The following is a 24,549-nucleotide window of genomic DNA, read 5'->3' as shown; positions in this document are numbered from 1 at the left end:
CCAGGGCTATAGCCTCCACCACCGTTACCAGATGTCTGCTTTAGCTTAGAGCCTGGCAGGTCGATCTTTTATCCAAGTCACTAGTGGGCATATCCACAAACAATGGGCACATCCACAAACCTATTGCCCTTTCACCACACCCCCTCCAGCCTAGAAATAGCAGCTCTCCAGCAGCCCTGGCCTCACTCAATGCACAGCAGCCAAGAAGGTTAGAGCGCCTGCTCCGGCTGCAATGCCACTGAGGATGTTCTCCGCAGCTGAGAACAAAACGTCTGGAAGAAAAACTTTCTCCAGTAGAACACGGCACTTGAGCCCGAAAGATTCTACAAACCCTAACAAGTCACTAGTGTCTGCTTATCCTTTTGAAAGGGAAAAGCTATTTGGGGAGTCATTGGAAAAGATTTTGGTGGAGACCAGAGAAAAGAGGAAGGTGATGCCCAAGTCTCTATGGCGACCAGACAAGGTCTTCACATCCTTTTCGTGCCCAGCATTCCTTGGCAAGATTTCAAGCAGACGGAAAGAAGTCCAGCTGGGATTCTCCCAGACTTTCAAAAAGCTCCATTCGGCTCCAAGTTCACCAAGGGATCCTTTTCCAAGTCTGACAGACAGGATCAGGGTTCCAAGTGCAAACAGGCCCTGACTGCGAGTCCCTTCCAGTGGGGGCCCGACTTCTTCACTTTCAACCAGCCTGGGAGGCTTCTCAGGCAGATATGCATGGGCCTTAGAAATAGTGTCTCAAGGGTACTCAATCGCGTTCCGATCCACTCCTCCCAACAGATTTGTCAGATCTGTGCCTTCAAGGAATCCAGTCAAAAGAGACGTCATGCACAGAGCGTTGCAACACCTTCTGGACATTCAGGCAATCGAGCCTGTTCCCCTCGGAGAGAGGGGACAGGATGTTTATTCCATCCTCTTTGCGGTTCCCAAGTAGAATGGGGACTGGAGGGCCATCTTGGATCTCAAGTTCCTAAACAGATTCATCAAGCTCCGTCGCTTTCAAATGGAAACCTTGAAGTTCATCATGGACTCTCTGCAGGAGGGAGAGTTTCTAACCTCCATAGAAGCGTATCTGCACATGCCTATCCATCCAGCACACAGACGTTTCATGTGCTTCTCATGGGAGGAACTACTCTTCCAATACTGGGCGATGCCTTTTGGACTGTCAACTGCTCCCAGGGTGTTCTCCAAGCTCCTGATAAATCCCATTGTACACCTCAGGAGACAGGGCATTCACGTCCATCCTTACCTGGACGACCTGCTGGTCAGGTTGAGCAACAGACTCCAGAGCAGCCATGACATGAAGACCATTCGATGCTTACAAGCTCAGGGTTTTCTGTTGAACCTCGCCAAGAGTGCCTTACAACCCAAACAGCATATAGAGCATCTGGGGGCAATCATCGACTTGGTCCATTGTTCCCTGTCATTGCCGATGTCCAAAGCACAGGGACTCAGAGCAGTGGCTGCCACAGTGATCAGCAAGCAGTTGTCTTCACTAACACTTCTGGCCAAACTCCTGGGCTTGATGCTATCGTGTCTGGACTTGTTGCGGTGGGCCCATCTTCACTCCAGGCCTCTTCAGCGATTCCTAAGATCATATCAATGGGCGATCATGGAACACAGAGACATGACACTACAAATACCACAGTCTGTCAAGAGCAGTCTTCTCTGGTGGACACACCTGCACAGTCTTCTCCAAGGTAAGGTCTTCCAAACCACCCCCTCCTTGGAGCTGTTCACCAACGCAAGTCTGTCAGGATGGGGGGGCTGTCCTACAGGGTCAGCCAGTCCAGGGCCTCTGGTCGAACAGGGAGAGTCGCCTACCAATCAACGTGTTAGAGCTCAGGGCGATTCGTTTAGCGCTACTACATTTCGAGGACTCTGTTCACCTGAGACATGTTTTGATTCAAACAGACAATATTTCAACGAAAGCTTACCTAAACAATCAAGGGGGGTCGAGGTCGGACCGCTTACACAAGGAAGCCCTGGTGATCTTGCAGTGGGCAGAGAAGCACCTAACCTCAGTTCGTGTGGAACACATCAGGGGGCTGGACAATATACAAGCAGATTGGCTGAGCAGGGAGACCATCGCAGAGGGGGAATGGGCTCTGAATCTGGAGGTTTTCCTGTTTGTCTGTCAACGTGTAGGTCGACCTCAGGTAGATCTCTTCACCTCCCCTCAGAATCATCAACTTCCTTGTTATTATTCCAGGTACTTCTACGAGGAGGCAGAGGATCGATGCCTTGACAACACCATGGCCCCAAGGTCTCATGTATGCTTTCCCACCAATACCCTTGCTGCCAAAGACGATCAGGAGAGTGCGAGCACTCCAAGCAGATCTCATACTAATAGCACCATACTGGCCACGTCAACCATGTTTTTCAATGCTGACAGAGATGTCCATTCAGAACCTAGTCACGCTTCCAACATCGCCGGACATGCTCATACAGGGACCAGTGTGGCATCCCGATCCAACATGGCTGTGTTTGAGCGCCTGGCAGTTGAGAGGGACTCTTTCCAGAACTTAGGCTATTCAACAGAGGTAACGGACACCATCCTGGCGTCCATAAGAAAGTCTACAATTCGGATATATAACATGACCTGGAAAACATTCGTAAGATGGTGCAAACGAAAAAAGCTGGATCCTATGTCCCCATCTATTGCTAATATCTTAGGCTTTCTTCAGGAGGTCTTAAGGCTTCCACCCTACAACGGCAGATTGCGGCTTTAAATACCGTTATTCCAAACATCGGGGGTTACAAACTGTCCAGACATCCTCATATTCAACTGTTCATTCAGACTACCTCATGTTCATCAATTTCCCACGTGGAGGCTCAACGCGGTGTTGACGGCACTCATGGAATCTCCGTTTGAACCCTTGAGAGAAATGGGCTTGAGATGGCTTTGAATTAAGGTTCTCTTCTTAGTCGCCATAACTCCAAGAGTCTCCGAACTACACGCCTTATCCATCAGAACAGGCCTGTGTGTTTTTCAAAAGGATAAAGTGGTTCTCAGAATGAACCCAACATTTGTCCCCAAGGCTGCATCCAGATTCCACAGGTCCCAAGAAATTTTTCTACCCCCCTTCTGTCCGCAGCCCAAACATCCAAAGGAGTTTGTGTGGCACACTCTGGATGTGAGGAGGGCTGTCAAGATTTACATTGCCAGGACGGAAGAATTCAGGAAGACAGACAGCATGTTTGTCAGCATTTCTCAACCCAGGAAGGGCGAGAGGATGTCCAAGAGCTCTATCAGTTCCACTTTGAAGGCCTGCATCGTGGAGTGTTACAAAGCGTCCAATCTGTCAGTACCTCCGGGCATCACAGCTCATTCACTCCACAGCGCATCTGCGAATGCAGCTTTCATCAACCAAGCATCGGTGGAAGAAGTTTGTAGGGCTGCTACGTGATCATCCATTTCCACCTTTATTAAGCATTATAAGATCCATTCTATAGCATCTGCAGATGCAGCCTTCGGAAGAAAGGTTCTGCAACACGTTGTGGAAATTAACAAAGATGAGGGAATCCCACCCGACTGAGGGACACTGCTCTAGAAAGTCCCATTCAGATGTCCTCTGCCTCTGAGGGAGAATGGACCATTGGACTTACCATGAGGGGTCCTTCTCAGAGGACAAGAGGACATCTCGCCTCTCCTGCTCATCTTCTACCTTCATGGCTATGTTTTCTCTTTTATATTACCTTTAACTTCACCTGTTTTTCTGGGTGTATATATGCAGAATGTTTTTTTCTCTGTATTTCATGCTTTCTATGTTATTACAGTTACTGTTCATGTGTTTGTTCCTGTCAGTTTGTTCTTTTTACAGTTTATTTAGACAGGATAGAGTGTTCTCACTGCTTTTCGAAGTCCCTAAACTGAAGGGGTGGGTTGTCCCAAGGGCACTTAAAGGAAGGAGAAAAAAGTAGTCCTGCCTCCCTGAAGGATCATGGGAACAACCCATTCAGATGGCCTCTTGTCCTCTGAGGAGAAGGACCCCTCATGGTAAATCCAGTAGTCCGTTCTAAGTGACATGAGGTTTTTGAATTGTGAGGTCTAGCTCACTGTTTTCAGATACTACTTGGCCTGTGTAAATTTTTCAGATATTCTGAAGCAGTCTTTGAGGCCTGTATGTCTAACCTACTGTGCAAATCTAGCCAAAGATAACCTCTTCTAATGGTACAAAAATCATGGGCAGTGTTTTGCTGAATCACAGTTGTACTAGAATCCAAAGTGGGCTGTTCTTTAGATCTTGTAGTTAAGTATACACTTCCCACCTTCTGCATTTCTACCTCTGTGTCTCAGCAAAACTACTGCTGGTTTCTTCTTTTGCAGAGCTGAGATTCATTCAGGAAACAGCCATGACACTGATGAGGAGCCACTGAAGGAGTCACGACTGAAGGAGGCAATCTTGTGAGTACCTCATCCTTTGGGGGGGGGGGCGGATTCCAGTTTTAAGAGTACAACTGTTGCTCCGACCACATTCCTGTTCTCATCTGTGGTAGCCGAATGAATTTAACACTGCACTGCTGGATGTTAAGCACCTTGGACAGTACAAAGGTTGGCTGTGGTTATGGGTCTGCTTTGGAAATTTGGTTGTCTTGGCTCTCTGCATGGACAGCAGTTACTGTCAAAGGTTCACACTATTGCGACTTGAATAATTCAGCTCTAAATGTTCTTTACTCCGTCTGCCTCAAATTTTTGTGCATTTCCGTGATCTACTACTGATGTATTATTTCCTTTCCTCTTACTGAAACTGCTAAATTGAATTTTATAAAGTGCCCCAAATGTCCATTTGACATGAAGAAATGAGTAAAAAATACTATTATTTCTCATTTTTCCAGTGTATGGGAGATGCTAGTAGTGCAGGGAAAAACCAGGGTATTCCATCAGAGAAGGAGGAGAGTATCCTTGTGAAGGTTAATCCTCAAGCTGTGCAGAACTGATGATCTTGTAACCTTTCTGTTTCTGGCCATAGGCAGATCCCCAGTACAGAACATTTTCAGAGATTCACTTTGTCTATCTGCAAAACAGGTAAATCAAGGATTGTGACAAAGAAGGTACAGAAAAGATCCTTTCAGCTACCGTGTGGCTTTTATAGGCGCCTCATGGAGCCACAGAGCAGGGAGCCACTACAGAGGTGCCCGTATTCAAATAGCCTTGATGGAGCTCTTTCAAGCCAGCAGGATGCAGCTCTGCAGTTTTGCTGTACTCTTCCCTTTGTTTGGATCCAGCCAGCTATTCTGTTGAAGTGGGCACTTCTCCAGCCATTGAGTAGGCAGTGTACCATTAGGTCCCAGTAAAAAAACCCACCACCTCATCTTCTAAGCTGAGACAAACTACTTAACACAGAATCAGATAGAAGCTCATAGGCATAACACCCAGCCTCCAATAGGGGTGCGCCTGCAGAGGTACTATCCTGCATGGAACAGGTCCATCACAGATTGGTGTGTGTTGCAGGTGATCCAGTACAGTTGGAAGACTAAAGTAATTCACAAAATTATGGAGAGATTCATTACTTCTCCAACCAAAGAAACACTGGGTAATTGTTTTAAAGCAATAGCTTATCTTATCAATATTCAAGCCAGGAGAACAGGTACCTCAGATGTATAGATCTCAGGTACCTGCTCTGTCGTGCCCAAAGAACACAGATTGGAGGGCAGTCCTAGATCTGAAGAACCTAGAGAGGGAGAGGAAGTTCAGAGTGAAGACCTTGACAACCATTTTTCTGTATCATCCTACCTTCATATTCCCATTTATTCTCATTACAAGCAATAATTCTGGTTCTCATATAACCAGCTACACCAACAGTATAGGGTGCTCCTCAGCCCCACAAGTGGTTACACAACTTTGGCTACAAGGAATCCACATACATCACTACCTAGACAACTTTCTGCATCCCTCTCCCTCCAGCCAGCAAGGGAAGCAGCACGTCCTCACAACCATGTGAAGTCTGCAAATTTACAGGCTCCTAGCCAGTTGAGAGAAGAATTGTCTTATCTCCTCTTAAACCTTAATCCATCTGGAATCCATCCAAAGCAGTCAGAGCATATCTTCCACCAGATTGGATAAGAAAGTTCCGCAATGCCATCCTGTCTAGGTTTTGTCTGAGGAGGTTGCCATGGCCCCAACCAGATTACTATCAGAACTCTGTTTTCTTTTCATAAGAAAGGAATTGTCTGTCATCCTTCAAAGTGTAGTATTACAAGCTGACCCCACCTTCATCCAAGATGAATTCCCCTTTTCATAGTGCTCCCATTATTCTCCCTTCACCAAACCACTCTCCTGAAATGGAGTGACACAAATTGGAGGTATCAAATGCATGGCATCCTTCTGATCATCAGATGTCTTTTTTTGTCTGTCTTCAGTTCTCATCCATGGGAGGATGGTGTCCAGAGCCACAATTGCAAGATAAGGAATAATCTGTAAATTTTGTCATGGTATATAAGACCCAGCATCTTCTGATTTCTTCTTGGGTTACTGCCCATGTCACCAGAGGTGCTGTAGCCTCAGCCGTTTCCCCCCACAAATGCTCTCCTGAGAGAGAGTTGTAGGACGCCTGTTCCTTGTTCTCAAGATGCTATGTAGCTATGAATTCTTATGCTGAAGCTGCATTAAACAGGTGGGTGATCCAGCAGGTTCTTTCCCAGTGGGCTCCTTAGGCATGCTCACATTCAAAAATACAAAAAAAAAAGTAGTAGGCTGCACCTTCATAACTGAAGCATCATCTTCTGTTTAGATACTTCTTATTTAAGAAACATTCCGTTTTTTTCTACACTGATGAATGACATGGGGGGATCCACCTCACACCAGAAACTGAATGACCCTGCAAGATCTTCTGCACAGCCCTGCCTGTGAAGCAGGGTGGTAGGAGTAACCCTCCCACCGATACCCTCCAGTGGCTGATGAAAAGAGACTCTCATGCTAAGTCCAATGATCCAGTGTCTTCCTCTTAGCTCACTTAATTGTGGCTGAAAGTGGTGCTTTATTGTTACTAACGTCTGAATATTATTTTCCTTATTCGATCAGAGTATGTGACTTTGGCCAGAGGAGCTCCCTGATTTCATTGAGAAGTGTGGCTTCTTTCGTGATGCCATTGTGGGGTACTTTCATAACAGAGCCAAAGTCTAGGTTTGCACAGCAACTTTGTGCCCTCCTAAAAATACACCTGCTTTATTCCCTGGTCTAACCTAATGGTATGTTTCAGTTGTTTAGAGTTCTTACTGGATAATGGTGCTGACCCATCTCTCCGGGACAAGCAGGGCTATACCGCTGTCCACTATGCAGCTGCCTATGGCAACAGACAGAACCTTGAACTGGTAAGTTGTCATAGTGGTCATTCTTGCTCTGAACGCCAGTCTGTATTTTTCTTGGATAGCTGAGTAAAGATTTTGTAGCAGATTGGCACTGTTGCTTTAAGGGGATGTAGGAGCAATAAGAGCTGGAGTATTTCTACAGTTGGGAACAGATATTGTGCCTTCTTTTATTGTAGCTCCTGGAAATGTCTTTTAACTGCCTGGACGATGTGGAAAGCACCATTCCAGTCAGCCCTTTGCACTTAGCTGTAAGTGTTTAGATTTTGCAGCATTCTGTATTCTTACTGTATTGTGAATAGTAACCTTGTTTGATTATCTTTTGAGTGCCAGCATTGTTCTTGAACAGTGAGAAGAGAGCCTGGAATCAGGGCACAAACACATATGTTCAATCCTCCTTGTTTAGCCTTGTAGGCAAACAAGGAGGAAAGCCAGTTCATTTTGTTATTACACCATCAGTGCTCACGACATTTAACAGGGTATGAGACGAGAGCTTCTATCCTGAGGTGCTTGCAGTCTTTCAGTTGAGGCAAAGAAGATAAATGAGGGAGGCAGAAATCTACAGGAGAAGAATGTGTGTTCATTTCAGTTGCATGTGCTTGAGTTTAATTTCAGTACAGGGTGGGGATTAACAGTCTGTTAACAGACTTTGAGACCCTTGCAAATAAACTCTTTTTTGGTGCTGCTTTCAGGCCTATAATGGTCACTGTGAAGCCCTGAAGACACTTGCCGAAACCCTGGTGAACCTGGATGTGCGGGACCACAAAGGGCGGACAGCTTTGTATCTTGCCACGGAGAGGGGCTCTACGGAGTGCGTGGAGGTGCTCACCAGCCATGGTGCTTCTGCTCTTGTGAAGGAGAAAAAAAAGAAGTGGACACCCCTACATGCTGCAGGTGAGAGCAGAACATTTCCTTTCCTTGCTATCCTGCCTGATCATGCAAACAAGCTTTTGAGTGCCCTGAGTCCCTTGAAGAAATGGCAGTTTAAGGAAGTGGGGGAGAAGTTCTGTGTGTATTTTCTTAATTCTTCCTCTTTTATTTCTTACAGCTGCCTATGGGAACACAGATTCCTTGCATCTTCTCATTGACAGCGGGGAGAGAGTCGACATCACAGATGTCATGGACATCCATGGGCAGTGAGTTTCCATTGGATTGTATCCTAATCCCTCTGTATTTAGGGTGGAGGTCCTTCTGTGACGGTTACTAGGCAGGACTGATGGCAGCTTTTTTTTTTATAAGAATCCCAAGCTGCTATATAAATAATGACAAATAGTGTATGCTCTAACTCCACAATAGCCTAGAAAAATTGCAGAATATGGTATTGAGAAGAAAATTTCTGAGAATCTCACCTTTCATTTTCAGAAGGATCAGGTTTAAATATGACTGTGCCTGCTGTAATCTCTGAAGTTAGATGGATTGAACAAGGTTTCTAGTAGATGAAGGAAAAGGAAGGGTCTCTTTCTTTGCATGGTTCTTTGCTCTTCTTCTGTAGTGGCAAAGCCAGAATGAAATTTACATATCAGTAAAAATGACAGAATAGACAGGACTTTTTTGAGCAGGAACTCATAGGAAAGCAGTTCCAGATGGCTTGGCACCAGGGGTGTAGTCTAATATGCAAATTAGTTCCTGCTCAACAAAAACCCTGAGAATAGGTTACGCAGAATAAGAGAGATGGTGCACATTGCAGAGCTGAGGTTTACTTGGTGCAAAATGTGGGAGACTTCAGGACAGAGCTTTGCTTATTTATTTTTAGTTCCAAATATATACATTCCTACTTACAGTACATGATGCCTACACCTGCAGGAGAGAGCTTTATTCCTGAATAAAATGAAGTGTATTGAACAAACAAGGGTAAGCCCCTTCTGGAGATCATGTTGAGGAGCTTTCTCATCCTAATCCAGATGTTCCAGTACTTTATTTTCATCACCTTCCCAGAGTTGATGATAGTAACTAGGGTCTGTAATTGCTGCCTGTCATTTAATCACAGGGCAAATTCTTAATATCCCCTAGAATTAGGATTATAATTCAGTTTCTGGCTTTGCAGCTATTCCCATTCTGACCAATAAGCCTCTAATTCCTTTCTGCAACCCTGATTTAGAATTCAAGGCTGACCTGCCTTTCATTCTTCTGATTCCATTTCTCAAGATGCTGTCTCAACAACTTCCTAGTATTCGAAATTTCGAAGCTCTCTCCAGTAGGGGTGAACCAGTCTTACAGTGGGAACATTTGGTTTTGCTGTGATTTGAGAGATTCTCGCTTTCTTAACAGAACCCCATTGATGTTGGCGATCATGAATGGCCATGTAGATTGTGTCCACCTCTTACTAGAGAAGGGATCCACCGTGGATGCAGCAGACAGGAGAGGCAGGACTGCACTGCACCGAGGGGTGAGTGGAAGCATTGCTTGTGGTTTCACAGGTCACCAGCATAGCCCTGTAGAGAGCTGGCTGTGTGGGTCTTCAGTCATTATGATAAAAAAGTAAACACTGAAATTGAAACATTCAGTAGTCAGACACTGTACATTTGAAACCTTCCAGAGGGCATTCTATCAAAGGGAAATGCCTACGTACACAGGTACTGTCACAATAGTATTTGTGTTGGGCATATTCTCTCATTAGTTGCTGTTCTTTGCTGCTCCCAGGCTGTTACTGGCTGTGAAGACTGCCTTGCAGCACTGCTGGACCATGATGCCTTTGTATTGTGTCGGGATTTCAAGGGCCGGACCCCGATCCATTTTGCCTCGGTGTGTGGGCATTCTGAAATCCTGAGGACCTTGCTGCAGGCAGCGCTCTCTACTGACCCTCTGGACTCCGTGGTGGACTATAGTGGCTACTCACCAATGCACTGGGCTTCGTACAGCGGTAAGAATTCAGAGGGATGTATATGATTTCCAGTATTCTTCTCTGTAGCATATTGTGAGCCAGCCGAAGTGGATTGGTATGTTCAGCAAGGTCCTGGCAAATAACAAGCTACAGTATGAGATGATGCAGCAAAATTATGCTTCTTGGTGCTTAGGGCAGTGGTTATTAAAGGTTCTGTCCTTAAGGAATCTTTCTGTTTAAATTTGTCTGTACCTCCCCATGGCTTTGCTTGCCCATCTCTACCTCCTTGCTGTCCTTCAATCATCTTGGTCTCTTTTGTTAACCTCCAAATTCCAGGAATGCTAAAAATCACATTGGCAAAATAAATTGCACATTAATTATGCAAATTGGCACAGTGCGCTCTCATTCTGGATGTGGAGAACAGAGTCTGTGTTGTAGCTACTAAGTCCTCCGCAAAGCAAAGGTCAGATTGTTACAGCTTCTCTCATTAGAGGGAAGCGCAGAAACTCGTGATCACCAAGTCCAAGTCTATGTCTTTTTTGTTGTTATCTGAAGAATTCTCTAGAACTTGAAAAACAACCAGATGGGTGAATGAATCTCTTGATTTTGCTGGTATTTAATTTCTTGAAGCTAGAGGGTGATCTAATCATTTTGCCTGCCTCTTCTCTTTCCTTGCCAGGGCATGAAGATTGTCTTGAATTGTTACTTGAACACAATCCATTTGCATACCTAGAAGGAAACCCCTTTACTCCATTGCACTGTGCAGTGTAAGTCTCAGTTGGCCCTTGAAATATGGTGGGAGTGTGGTAGAGGGGATTAATGGGTGGAGAGGAAAAACAAAGATGGACTTTTGCTCTGGTAGTGAGACCTGGACTATAGGCTTTCTACAGGAACCATCCCAAATAATGCTGTCTTTTTGAAGCACTACTTCTAAAGATAGATGGTTGCAGTGAACCACTTTTTGTTCTGAAGACCTTTTGATGCAAAAACTGGTCTACACATGTAGCACATTGTCAGTGATAAAAAAGTCATATGTAACACTCTTATATGCAGAAGCCTGGGAAGTGTGGTCTTCTGATGGGCTTAGAATCTTTTTTGTTGGAGCTCCTGTCACAGTTCCCATGGCTCTTTGGCTAGAAGTATCAAGCCAGTGTTCATTTGGAGAATAGACATGTAGAATATTAACTGTAGACACATGTAGAACAGACATATGCTAAATATTGTAGGTGGGAAGAATCTTGATTTTGGATAACAGGTAAAAAAAGAGGTTTATCTTGGGGATGTAGTTTTTATGGAAACCACTAGATGGCATATGCAGCCTTTTCCTCACCACCAGGAAAATGGTGAGTCAGTTGTGGCAGTCAAGGATTTCTCCTAGGGCTAGCAAGCTATGCAGGCAAGGCGCAGTTCTTCATAGCAGAATGCTCTACTGTCCTCGTTTCCAGTTTCCATTTCTTTTGTTTCATTTTTTTTTTAATTTAAAATTCTTACGTGCTCTCCTTTCTACAGTCACTCAGGATCCAAGCAGGTAATCACAGCATAGGTACAATTAAACATTAAAATTACAACTAGAAAACACATTATGCCCTAATAGTAGGATATTCCCCTTTAGAGCCCATGCTCCAGCTACCCCAGAAGCTCTCTAATTTTTTTTAGAAAACTGTTATATAAGCATGGAACAGCACTTGAAAACTCAGACCCAGGCCATTGCAGAACTTGCCTGAGAAGGGGCACTGACAATGGACCTTGCTGGGGAAAAAAACAAAAGTTGTTACATGGGAACATACATGGAGAGGCAACCTTTCCAATATGTGAGCCCTGGGTCATGAAAGTAATTAATAACATTTTTTGGATTGTCTTCAAGGGTAGCCCCAAGTGGAGCATGTTACAGTAATCTAGTCTTGGGTTTACTGAAACATGAATCAGTATGGCCTGATCAGGCATCAGCAAATGGGAAGCCAACTTCCTAACTAAATGAACCTGGAAAAAAATCATTTTTTCTCAGGCATGGACACCTGTTTCTCCAACAGGAGGCAAGGATCCAACATGATTCCCAAGCTCTTAACATTATCTTTCTGTGAAAGTTGCACACCATCGTTGGTAGGAAGAACAATTCTACTTAAAGCAGCAGCCCTCCCGGCCAGCAGCATCTCTGTCTTACGTGGATTCAGCTTCAATTTATTCTTCCTCAACCACTTGACCATTGCATTCAGACATCGGGCCAGGTATCCCCAATTCTGGGAGTGGTAAAGGGGCCTTTACCTAAATTTGGGGGTATCCTGGGTATTACCACTTTCTGTGTTCAGATTTATAACCTTCCTCATCCTGGAGGATCAAGAATAAAATTTCATCACATGAAACCATTTTAAAAAGTCCCTAGCTTCCTGCTGCGTTAAGCCTGGCCTCTAAAAGCCACCTGAAGATCTAGAAGATGCTCATATTTAAGTTGGATGACCTTCGGGGGCAGGAAGTTCCATTGTTGGGAGAAAGCTACCAAGAGTGCTCCTCACTGTGCACACTGTATGCCTTTCTGCTGCCCCCCCCTTTTTTTCTGCTTCAGTACATTTTTGTTCTTTCAACTTGCCTGCAGTTAAAACAGCAGAGTTAAAATTACTTAGAAATCTGGAGGGAGGGGAATAATGTGCATAGAGACAAAGCTGCTTTAAACTGAATCAGGCCATTTGTCAATCTGGCTCAGTCTGTTCTGGTTAGAAGCGGCTCTCCATGGTAATAAGTAGGGATGGGTAGGAACAAATCACAAAGGAAAATTCATTACAAGTTTTGCCCTGTTCATGCTTCACAAACAAACGTTCACGAGGGATCTACTGTCATTAACTTCCATGAACTTCTGAAGTTGTTTGTGGATAGAGCAGAAAGCTGTAGTTCTAAGGGACTCTTAGTCTCTAAACCCATGTTTTCTGTTTCTTGGGCTTTTTGCAGACCCCATTTAAAGGGACTATGGTCTGTTTCAACAGAGTTGGCAGGGTCACGAACCAGTTCAGTTTGCAAACAAACCTCCCGGTTTGGTTTGGGCCATTGTTTGGCCATGAATTGACATGAACCACATTTTCCCACATCATGCCTATCCCTAGTAATAGATAGCCCTCCTCCCTGTAGTACTTTTATAAAGAGATTGAATTCAGGATTTTTCTGCATGAAAAGTATGCTCTCTGGAATGGAGCTACAGCCCTTCCTCTTGTACGTAAAACATGCCATCTTTCTCAGCCGTTCTTCTCTTAACACTATGCAGAAGAAAATTAAGCCAAGCCGCATCAATTTGTTTTGTTACATTTCTTTTCTTCTGCAGAATTAACAACCAGGATGGCACTGCTGAAATGCTTGTAGAAGCACTGGGTGCCAAGATTGTTAATAGCAGAGATGCCAAAGGAAGGTGAGTGTTTTGTTTGCAGTCTTGTTTGCCATTGCTGGACTTCTTGGCTGTATTGTCACCTCCTTGCTTGCTTCAGTGCTTGGACAAGGCACTTCCTTTCATGAAATGGCATAAAAACAAGGGGAACTGCTAGAAGGGAAGAGGCTGAGGCCCCATCTCTTGCACCCTTCTGGTATCAAATGGGGATAAACATACAGCCTAGTTACTAGAGTTCTAATCTGATGATCTGGCCTCAGTTCTGTTCTCTCTTTGGTTGCCACTAAACACATTATCTTCTCCTTTTTCTCCCATGTGATGTAGCTACGCTTCCAAGTTTCTGTACCCTTTGAATTGTGCTCCAAGCTTTTGTGACAGCCAACAGCCAATGTTTTGTGTCTTTAAGCATTAAGGAGCGAATGGCATGGGTGGGAGAAATACCACCATCATCGTTGGTGGTAGCTGCTTTTTATCTTCTGTAATGTTTAGTTGGATGGTAAGATAAAAAGTGGTTAGTCACTTTGTGGTGTGAACAGAAAAGATCAAGCAGAAAGGAGTTATCTTTTGGTTTAGCAGTAATGTCAGAACTATTCAGTACATGCTCATGGGACTTGTGCAGCTACAGCAATCCCTGTCATTATGGCTGAGGAGAAAGAACATTTTTGTAGTGTTGTATCAAGTGCATGGAAAAACTATCCTCAGAAAGATGACAGCCCCCCTCCCCCACGTAAAAATGAGCTAGAGCTGCACTCTTCACTGACAGTTAAAGTCCTTTCAGAAGAAGCTGTTAACAGCATATCCTCTTCTCTTTCCAGGACCCCCCTTCACGCTGCTGCCTTTGCAGACAACATCCATGGTTTACAGCTGCTTTTGCGCCACCAGGCTGAGGTAGACATGACTGACCAACTGGGAAGGACCCCTCTCATGATGGCTGCTGAAAATGGCCGGACAGCAGCTCTTGGTGTGTGGTGAATCCTCTGCCCCTGTGCCTGCCTTATTCATGCCATCAGATGCTATCCATTCCTGAGGTCTGCTTGCAGTGCCACAGCCTTTAAAATGTGCATAAGGTCTAGGCTGAGGGACAGCTAGGCAATCATCTTTGAAACATTCAAATAGCCAAATGCTGGTCTGAGACGTGTGTCTGGCTCAGGTCTTTACCCAGCTAATTTCTGATTGCTGCTGCTGCTTGAAGGGCACTTGGTGTAATTAGTAGACTGATCAAAGCCACCAAGTAATACACCGTCTTTCAGTTTGCAAAAATATATAAGGATTGTGTACAATGCATAATAAACAATACAATAATGATAGAGGCCAGCGGTGCTAGGGCCTTTTAAAGTAAAAGAAACCCTAGGGGGGGCCAAAAAACCCCATCCTCAAATGAATAGATATAAGTCCAAACTTGGAAATAGTCCAACTGAAATTCACAATGCGGATGCTCCTGAGGAACATAGCTTCAACGCAGCTGCTTTCTTAAAAAGACGTCTCCCTAGATTTTGATGATGTTTCAATTCCTTCTTCAGTTTAACGGCTCAACTATTTAGGAACTGCAATGATAATAATTACCAACCAAGGCTTAAACAAAAAAATATAAATTACACTTTAACATATCAAAACAATAATTATATGCAAAGGCTTACCCCCGTTCTACATTCTCTAATCACAGCATTAAGTTTCTCATTTTAGTGTGAACATCTTTCATTATGAAGCCTACCCCACCTTAGTTTTAAAGGAATATTTGCTGCTGCTTACCAGGTGTAGCCAATGAAATTTAGATAAATGCTGTATATTCTATCTCCTTGTTAAAACCATATGGTTCATGTTTTAAGTCTAAATATAAATTTCGCCTCCATTTGTAATAAAAAATTTTTTCACATCCTCTTTTTTGTATTCTTTGTTTTTATACATATAAATTATACAGAATCTCGTCCTCTGGGCTTTGTCCCATGCTGATGCAATGATCTTTCATTGGGGCATTTTCCATGCCCCTGGAAATTCTGACCTGATGTTCCAACATCCATGTATTTACTGCACGTGTGGACATGCCTGTATATCACATCCCACATTTGCAAAAAGCCTGATAGATAATGTTCTCTGTTTTACATCCTGCAAAGAAATCACATTGGATATTAAGTTCCTTCATTTTATTCAAAAATGCTGTCCCCTCCAGAAAGTATTTATAGGCCTTGCAGTTTTTGCATTGGAAGAAACCTATTGGTCTATTAGCCGGCTGTAATGGTCTAGCAATATCCAGAGCCACCCCCAGAGATTCATCGTGAGGAAAGATCAGGAGGCGGCCTTGGGCTCATGCACCCTGTCCTCTGGTCCCTTCATCCAGAAATTACCCTTGATACTTAAGTGCATGAGATAAAAAACAATGCAAGTGTGTGTGTGTGTGTGTGTGAGAGAGAGAGAGAGAGTGCAAACTAATAAACTGCCTGTTTCTCGAAATGCATAATCCCTTCGCACCAGCTTGTATGCATTTTCAAGTATGCAAGCCAGAGACTTGCTCTTGATCTCTTCTTGGGGATAGGCATTTTTGCAGATTCTGAAGACACCATAATCGTGCAAGTTGTTCAGAGATGGGCTAGGTTTATCAAGATCACGGGAGAAGCTTTCCTGGCTGCGCCATCCATCAAATAGACTCATCTGGTGGGCATACAAGAGAAGACCTTTTCAGTGGCAGCCCCAGAAGTATGAAACAAACCTCCCCAGGGAGGAACACCTGGCCCCCTCATTTGTCAGGAGGCTGCTGAAGATAGTTTTATTTAGGACTGCTTTTGATTGATTTAGTTTTTTTATTGGCAGCCCTAATTGTAGGCTTTTAATGGGATTTTATAACTTGCTTTTATTGTGTTTTAAAAATGTTATTGTAATATTTATATTGTAAACCTCTTGAGTTCCGCGAGAGAGAAAGGCATATCATGAATAAAAAAAGCAAGCATGCCTGCAGACTTGGCAAAGTGCAAAACTGTATTATCAGGTGATTTTGATCAGCATCACCCTCTCTTCCTCCGACACCAGGGCTTTTTTTGAGCAGGAATGCACAGTTCTGGCGGGCTTGGTGTCGGGGTGTGGCCTAATATGCAAATGAACTGCCAGGTTTTTTTCTACCAAAAAAAGCCCTGTCCAACACTTTGATAAGAGAAATCAGTAATGTGTGATGGAGTGGGCATGAGAGCATTTTTCACCCACTTAAAAATTAAGTGCAAGAAAATATGACAAAGGGAGATGTATCCTGGGAAGAATGATGTTTTATGAAATCATAAGGAGAAGTCCTAAATTGATGTTTTATATATCTTGTCCCACTGTTAGAGTTTCTGCTGTACAGAGCAAAAGCGGATCTAACTGTGCTGGATGTCAACAAGAACACAGCTCTTCACCTGGCCTGCAGTAAGGTAAAGTGCTTGAGAGTAATACTGCATAAGGCACCTTCTCTGGCTACCTTTATCAAAGATTTCAGGTTTTCACGGCTGGTAACATCATTAGGGTTTGTAGAATCTTTCGGGATCAAGTGCCGTGTTCTACTGGAGAAAGTTTTCCTTCCAGACGTTTCGTTCTCAGCTGCGGAGAACATCCTCCAGGGCTGCTGGAGAGCTGCTATTTGTAGACTCAGAACAACCAGCAAATTCCACAGAACAATCAGCACAGTCAACAACCATCTTCCTTATCTTCAAACCCCTTCCAACCTTCCCAGCAATTAACACAGAACAATGGTCACATTCAACAGCCAGTTTCCTTATCACTACCCTTCCAGGAAGCCCCACCAAACAATGGGCACATCCACAAACCTATTGCCCTTTCATCACACCCCCTCCAGCCTACAAATAGCAGCTCTCCAGCAGCCCCAGCCCCACTCAATGCACAGCAGCCAAGAAGGTCTGAGCACCTGCTCTGGCTGCAACGCCACTGAGGATGTTCTCTGCAGCTGAGAACGAAACGTCTGGAAGGAAAACTTTCTCCAGTAGAACAAGGCACTTGATCCCGAAAGATTCTACAAACCCTAATAAATTAAATTATGCCTCCCAAATACATTATAAAGATTGATTACTGTTAAATTTGTTGAGCTTGCCTTATTCCAACACATATGAATTTCTGCAGGATTTATATCCTTAGTTATCAAGGAAAACTGTGCTGGCAGAAGAATTAGGGAGGCCATAGATGTATGTGGGGTACAGGATAACTGTGGAGCACTAAGAAAGGACAGGATCCTGCCCTGCAGGCGCTGAGATCTTGCCCTGTTTTGACCGTGTGGGCTAGGAACTTGCTGTTTTAAAATCAGAATTTACTAGAACCCACTTCCTGTGCCAGTGTGTAAGATTCCTTGAACAATAATTCCTTGTGGATTTTTCCACTTTGCTTCCCTTTTCCTACTGGTTGCCTTTTGCTTTGGAGCAGCAGAGGGTTATTTCAGCTTTAAAATTTCACTGAATGACCACAGGTATGATACCATTACTTGGTGGTACAGGTCAGGTGCTGAGTAATTAAGAGGCCCTCTCATTGCTTGCTCTTGATTAAATAACACTACTATCGGGAAGGATGCAAGATACTCAGATGCTTAAAGCCTTGTAGTAGTGGCTACCATCCCATCTGCTGACAAATACAGTCTACCAGGAGACAGCTGAACAGTTTCAGATGGAATCATTCCATTGTTGAATGTACACACACTTATCCAGTCCAGGGGAGACATTCTAAGCCCCAAGACCATAGAAGACCTGGAACATTATTTATCTGTTTCATATATAGCATACCTTCCTTGTTTAGTCAAGGCAGATTACAGAATTAGAAAATATGCTAGGGACACTTGCACTCCCTCCTTTCTTACTTTCAGAGAGGCGTGGGCACAAATTTTTGCCAGTTTGTGAAGCATTGTTAAACTGAGGAACCACCACAAATTATCTCTAATTTTGATGTGGTTTGTAAAGAGCAGAAAGCTCTTTAAATCCCTGCTTTCTACTCTTCATGAAAAACAGCTCAGCTGTTTGGTTTTGGTGTCTGGGAGCCGTTTAAATCACTGCTTTCTACTCCCTGTGAAAGTCCCTTTAAATGGCTAAGCCATGGGAGCATACCACTCTGCATGGCTCAGTTGTTTAAAGGGACTTTCTTTGGCAGCCAGCCCTTGAAAACCCCTTTAAACCACTGATCCGCACAGAACTCTGTGTCTCAGTTGGTTAAAGGGACTTTCTTGGGCCGCTTCTTTAAATAGCTGATCAGCATGAATCAAAGTGCCCAATATGGCTCGGTTGTTGGAAGGTGCTTTCTTGGGCAGCCAGCCTCTGAAAGCCCCTTTAAACAGCTGAGCCACGGGGAGCATACTGCCCCTACAGCTCATCTGTTTCGGCACAAACCTCATGAAACTTGTTCAGTTTGTACAGGAGCTGACTGCATTCTTGGAGTTGGTGGTTCTGTTTGTGGTTCACCCACAAACCATGAACCAAACCCCATTTTTGTGGTTCATGCCCATCCCTACTTGCAGTGCCCTTTTCCATTTCTGGATTCCTCTAACTATAGCATGCAGCCAGCACAACCGCAGCATGCCCAATCTGGAGGTCATGGCAACTGCTAGCACATGGGAGGAGAGAGAACATGTCATCTGACTTCTTCCAGTTTGGGGAGAAAGGCACCAGTTCTAAAAAATGAAATATTCCTTTAAATTATCTACCTTTCCTTCCAGGGTCATGAAAAGTGTGCCTTGTTGATTCTGGGAGAAACCCAAGACCTTGGCCTTATCAATGCAACTAACAGTGCTCTGCAGATGTGAGTATTTGCACAGGTGGTGGAAATGGAAAACTTGTCTTCCTCGTTTCCCTATAAGTTGGCTTTCTTTTCTATCCAATAGCACTGTAAAGTTAAAGAAAGGAAACAAGGAGGTTATAGGAATGATGTCTCATTTTAAAGTGAAGTTAATATCTCTCCTGACAAAGGAAGTGAAGCTATTTGGAGGCGGGTCTCTGGAAAAAACATACCACTTTCTGTGATGCTGGACATTTTATCACCTGGGGCATCAGTTACAGCCTTAATGAAACACAGGAAAATGAATGTAATGATCACATTTTCCCTCTACAGTTGTTTTGTAGAGGCCTGGTTGGGATAAGTTTTATTTAAATAAAAGGTACTACAGAGTTAAATCTGTTCAGCACTCATTTCTTTTCCATGGAATCCTAGGAATTGTAGTTTAGTGGAAGGAGGGCTGCAGATATTCTGTAGAAAATTCTCAGCACTCTCACCAAAATAAAGTAGCCAGTATTCTCTGTACAAAAAGCGTGACTGCTAAATTGCTATATAGCCCTTATAAGTTGTGTCTGGAGGGCCTAATTATATCTATTCAAAGATAGTAATGAAATTTTCTCCAAGTTCAGATTCACTGGTCATTGTGGGACATCTTACTGTTCATAAGAAATGTCCGTATTGCCTTTATAGCTTTCACAGGCAAGTCAGCTAACATATAAGCTAGCAGTTTAAAACCAATGAAGTTTAAATTTGCTAAGAAGGTGGTGGGGGGGAACCAAAACAACTGTACGGGTAAAGCAATACCAGTATCAAACACCATAGTCATCAGTATCAAAAACTGAAACTAGATGAGAAAGAGGTTTAACCTGGAGTCTGAAATTACAAAATGTTCATAGCACAATGGGTCTCCTTGGACAGGAAATGGTGTAGTTGCAGCTCTGCCACAGAAAAGACCCTGGTCCACACATTTGTGGTTTGATCTTTTCATAGAATTGCAGTCCCAGGCAGGGGCCTCATCTAAAGGGACTGACTGCTTTTTCAGTCTTATCAGGGGACAGTTTAGGTGTTAGGAGGTTTGGATCTTTGTAAAACTCTAGATTTTTCTCTAATTTGTCTGAAATTGCAACTGGGCCTAGAAAGAGGATTGCAGCATTTTTTTAGACAGTGGTTTATAATGAATTGCTGAAAGTATATTTATTTATCAGAAGGTCTCAATAATACTGAACCATGGACCATGGCTGCTTCCACAGAAGGATTTTTCCTCACATGGACAAAAGGGATAATGCACAGTCTGTGCATGATGTTGCCTGGCTCCCACTTTTTTCCATCTTAACTCCTGAGGAAATATAAACCGAACTTTCTCTAAAGTAGAAAGGAAGCTACAGTGTAGCTATGGGTTTTCTGTCCATTTGGTCTCTCCCCCATAGCCACTCCAGTCCTCCCATTTCAGCACTTCAAAAGTCATCTCCTTTCCTTTACCAAGCAACATTGTAGAAATTTGGTGGCAGGGGGCTGCAGATTGGAAGAGGGGGCTGGACAGTGGAGAAGAGCGGCAGGAAGGAGTGGCGGTGGCAACAGAGCAGGTGGTGGCAGAGTGGTCCACATAGTGCCCTTCCCACCTACAGCTGTGCCACTTGCAGTTGCTGCTGTGACGTAGGCATTTTCACACCCCTGTCCAGAGGTCAGGATTTCAACCACGGTAACACCTTCCAGCCATTCTTACAATAAGACACACAAGAACACAGTGAATTGAAACTTATTCTAGAAAGATAACCACAGATGAGTGTCTTGAGTTCCAAGCTTGTGACCCTTCTCATCAATCAGCCTGTCCACTTTCTCTCAGTTAACTCTCCCCCTCAGCCTGCCCAAGAATACAAGTTTAATCTAGCTAACCCCCCCCCCTCCCCTTTTTCCTTCCTGCTGTCTGCAGGCCGCTCCATATTGCAGCTCGAAACGGACTGGCCTCTGTTGTTCAGGCTCTGCTGAGCAGAGGTGCCACTGTGCTTGCTGTGGATGAAGAAGGTGCGTATTCTCATTCCTGGAAGTTCTTCTCAGTAACTGTTTACGGTCAGTTACTCAAGATTGGCAAAACGTATTCAAACAAACTGAAGAGTATGGCTAGTTCAACTGGTTGGAGAGGGGTGGAAATTGACATTGTTGCATATGTTCTGTCTTGATTTGAAGCTGAATGAGATTATCTCCTCTCCTCCCCCCCCTTTCCTTTTGGTTAACTCTTAACTAAAAAGAGATTGATTATTCTTTGGGAAGTTAGTAATATCTGTTTGATGCAGCATAGCCAGAAAAGGAGTATGGTCTTTCAACTCCTTTATTTGCTGAGGAAAAAGCTGTCCTGTACTATATGTATTTGGAACGAGAGGTCACAGGTTTACATTGACACTGTATAGATTAGTTTAAAACCCAGGATTTTTCAAGAAACACTGAGTTGTTCGGGGCTTCATAACAGCATAAACTGGCAAAGCTGTACTGGTTTGCATTCTTTCCTTGCTCCAGAAAGTTTCCCTCATGCTTTTTTGCAAATTGATGCCAGGACAGGGAAGTTGAGCTTCAGGTTCTAAGGATTCATGACAGAATATTTCTGTCCCTCTACATCCATTTTCACCTTTCTCTTTGAATGTTAGAGCATTCGCTTGCCTCCATTGTTCTCCTGGCTGAATGCATTTGAAAAAAGGGACTCACTTAGGTGAGAGAGTATTGACAATATTGCAGATTTTGGAAGCTGAGAATCCTGTGAATGGGCTGGCAATATATGTGTTAGAGACAATTTTCTCCCTTCCACAAAAGTTTTCCTGACTCAGGCCACCTGCTTTAAACATTCCAAGCCACAACAGAAAGAAAATCTCTCCGTGTAAAATGCAATTTTAACTTGTTGTGAATAATAAGTATCAAAATACAAAATGAATAATATCAGTACTTATCACCAAGTTAAAACCTCATACGTTACTCAATGCTCCTACTGTCCTTATGTGGCTGAAAGCCTATAAATAACATTCAGTCCAGTGTTAAAAGTAGGTGGTCCAACGGAGAACTGGTCTGCTTTGCAAGCCATTTCGAATCTCAGATCCTTCTTCCAGGGACCATTCTTATAAGTGTTGTACAATTTTCCAGGTCTAGTAGTGCCAAAAGTATTCCTAGTTTTCTCTAGTTAGCACGCATAATAGTGGGAACGCCATAGTAAGTGCTATCCTTATCAGCAATACAGGCGTCTGCAATGGATAGTACTTGATCAACTGGAGAGCCAGCTTGGTTTAATGGTTAAGAGCAGCAGATTCTAATCTGGAGAACCAAGTTTGATTCCCCACTCCTCCACATGAAACCTGCTGAGTGACCTTGAGTCAGTCACAGTTCTCTCAAGAGCCGTTTCTGTCAGAGCTCTCTCAGCCCCACCTACCTCACAGGATGTCTGTTGTGGGAAGAGGAAGAAAAGGAGATTGTAAGCTGCTCTGAGACTCAGAGTGAAGGGCAGGTTATAAATCCAAGCTCTTCTTCAATCTTTATGGCCCGTGTAGTTGATGAGACACATCCAGTATGTTTCGCAAGGTGGCCCAGTTTTACTTGAAAAGCCTTACTGGCCTTGTTGCCCTGGATTGGTTTGGTGGGATTGAGTCTCTTTCTTTCTCTTTGTCTCACAGGCCATACCCCAGCCTTGGCTTGCGCCCCCAACAAGGACGTTGCCGACTGCCTGGCACTTATCCTTTCCACCATGAAGCCTTTTCCACCTAAAGACGCCATCAGCCCTTTCAGCTTCAACCTCCTCAAGAACTGCGGTATTGCTGCCAAGACGGCAGCTTGCAGTGCCCTGCCCAACGGAAACAGCTGCCCCTACACCAAGGATAGGCACAATGCCATCGGCTTAGATGGTTGTTACTCGGAGTAGCTTAAAAACCATGATGGGTGATCTAATCTATTTATTTAGAAATTCTATAAATATAGGACACTTTAAATGAGAACAAGACTGGAGGGACCTTTCAAAATGGCCTGGGTACTGAGGGGGGAGGAAGATCTCAGCTTCTGCTTCCTATATAGACTCTTGTTTGACCACTAGTATCTCACGCCATTAAATAAAACTGTCAGGCAGGAATGTGGTTCTCAAATTCAACTGCATATGAACCTATGCCCGCCAGTTATTGTCATGGCATTGAAAGCAGGCAGGTTGTAGATCTGCTCTTCATGCAAATATTTTGGCATTCTTTAAAAAAACATATTAGCCCTACTCAAAATTTAGACTTGTTGGATTGGAATTCCTTAGAATGGATGAATCTGTCTTTTTTAAAAAAACAAACTAGTCTGTGAAATCTGAAAAGGTTTGCTTCAGGTCTCACTGCCTCTGTTCTTCGCCCAAGGGCTTGTCCATAGATTCTGAGCTTGTGATTTCATTGGATATGTTACATGGCCACCCATTTAAACTTCAGTTCCCATTGGTTGGGTGCTCCTGAGAACTGAACAAATCCAAACCAAATTAATTTCTCACATGGGTTTGCTGAGGAAGGAGGGCACAGCTCTCAGGTTGGGGGGGGGGGGCTGAATTGGAAACTCAGAGCCACTGAAATTAGATCATCCCTGTATGGACCCCTTTGCTAATGTGATAATTTTCTCCATGTCCCTGGCTGATCACATTCATTATGCTGACCATGGAATCTAAGCAGGGAGCAGAAGCCTGAATTTCTTCCATTCTTTTATTTGGCATTAGGGGTTTGACAAATAAGGGGACCACCAAGGGTGGGCAGCAGCGCCTGGCAAAGTGCCACTATAACTGCTCCTTCTATGATGATGATGATAATAATTTTTCTCCCTGTTTTGTGTTTGTCGTGCTTACCCCTTTTGATTCCAGTGAAAACACTTGAATTGAGAACTACTGTACCTGGGACACTCTGATACCATAGGCAGCTTGTACTCCTTTGTATGCAAAATGGGAGCTGTTGCCCAGCCAATGTGGTCCTCTCTGAAAACTTGCGTATGCGCTGCCTGAATTATCCCTACCATATCAGGCACTTTAGGGATTTTCTCTTTCTGGAGGCTTTTTCTTTTTTTTTCCCCAGAGGGTGGGGGGGAGGTACCAAAACATTGGATCCCCAAAGAGAATTTCCTTCTTGGGTTTCCCCCACTTTTCTGTGTTGTGCAGTGTTTCCACATTAGTCAAGTCAGTGTTGCTTTTTTTTTAAAAAGAAATTATTTATAAAGAAACAAAGCAAAAAAGAGCTTTCTGCAAGTATCACCTTTTTAAGGAAAACAATGCACTTCAAAAACTTACTTACAATCCTACGCTTGTATTTATAATTATTCCCCCTCCCCATAGAATGCCATCCAGCAG

The 24,549-nt window shown here is 43.8% G+C and overlaps 1 protein-coding gene across 2 annotated transcripts in view; it reads left to right on the top strand.

Moving 5' to 3' along the window:
- ANKRD52 (ankyrin repeat domain 52) overlaps window positions 1-23,744 on the top strand; it is a 61,887-nt gene extending 38,143 nt beyond the window's left edge. Inside the window, exons 15-29 of one of the 2 annotated variants that reach the window (XM_060253524.1) lie at window positions 4,328-4,405; window positions 7,200-7,311; window positions 7,485-7,556; window positions 7,998-8,199; window positions 8,354-8,441; window positions 9,574-9,691; window positions 9,946-10,165; window positions 10,806-10,893; window positions 12,205-12,351; window positions 13,434-13,517; window positions 14,309-14,454; window positions 16,806-16,888; window positions 19,165-19,247; window positions 21,151-21,242; window positions 22,871-23,383. In XM_060253524.1, coding sequence (XP_060109507.1) covers window positions 4,328-4,405; window positions 7,200-7,311; window positions 7,485-7,556; window positions 7,998-8,199; window positions 8,354-8,441; window positions 9,574-9,691; window positions 9,946-10,165; window positions 10,806-10,893; window positions 12,205-12,351; window positions 13,434-13,517; window positions 14,309-14,454; window positions 16,806-16,888; window positions 19,165-19,247; window positions 21,151-21,242; window positions 22,871-23,115 — 1,858 coding nt within the window. In that variant the 3' untranslated portion in view covers window positions 23,116-23,383. Of the gene's footprint in view, window positions 1-4,327; window positions 4,406-7,199; window positions 7,312-7,484; window positions 7,557-7,997; window positions 8,200-8,353; window positions 8,442-9,573; window positions 9,692-9,945; window positions 10,166-10,805; window positions 10,894-12,204; window positions 12,352-13,433; window positions 13,518-14,308; window positions 14,455-16,805; window positions 16,889-19,164; window positions 19,248-21,150; window positions 21,243-22,870 lie in introns of both variants that reach the window. The other variant, XM_060253525.1, reaches the window with a different exon arrangement.
- The last annotated feature ends 805 nt before the right edge of the window (window positions 23,745-24,549 follow it).

This window comes from Heteronotia binoei, chromosome 13, assembly GCF_032191835.1.
Source record: "Heteronotia binoei isolate CCM8104 ecotype False Entrance Well chromosome 13, APGP_CSIRO_Hbin_v1, whole genome shotgun sequence".
NCBI lineage: Eukaryota > Metazoa > Chordata > Lepidosauria > Squamata > Gekkonidae > Heteronotia > Heteronotia binoei.
The sequence above is the reverse complement of the archived record's forward strand: the minus strand, read 5'-3'. Positions and strand labels throughout refer to the sequence as shown.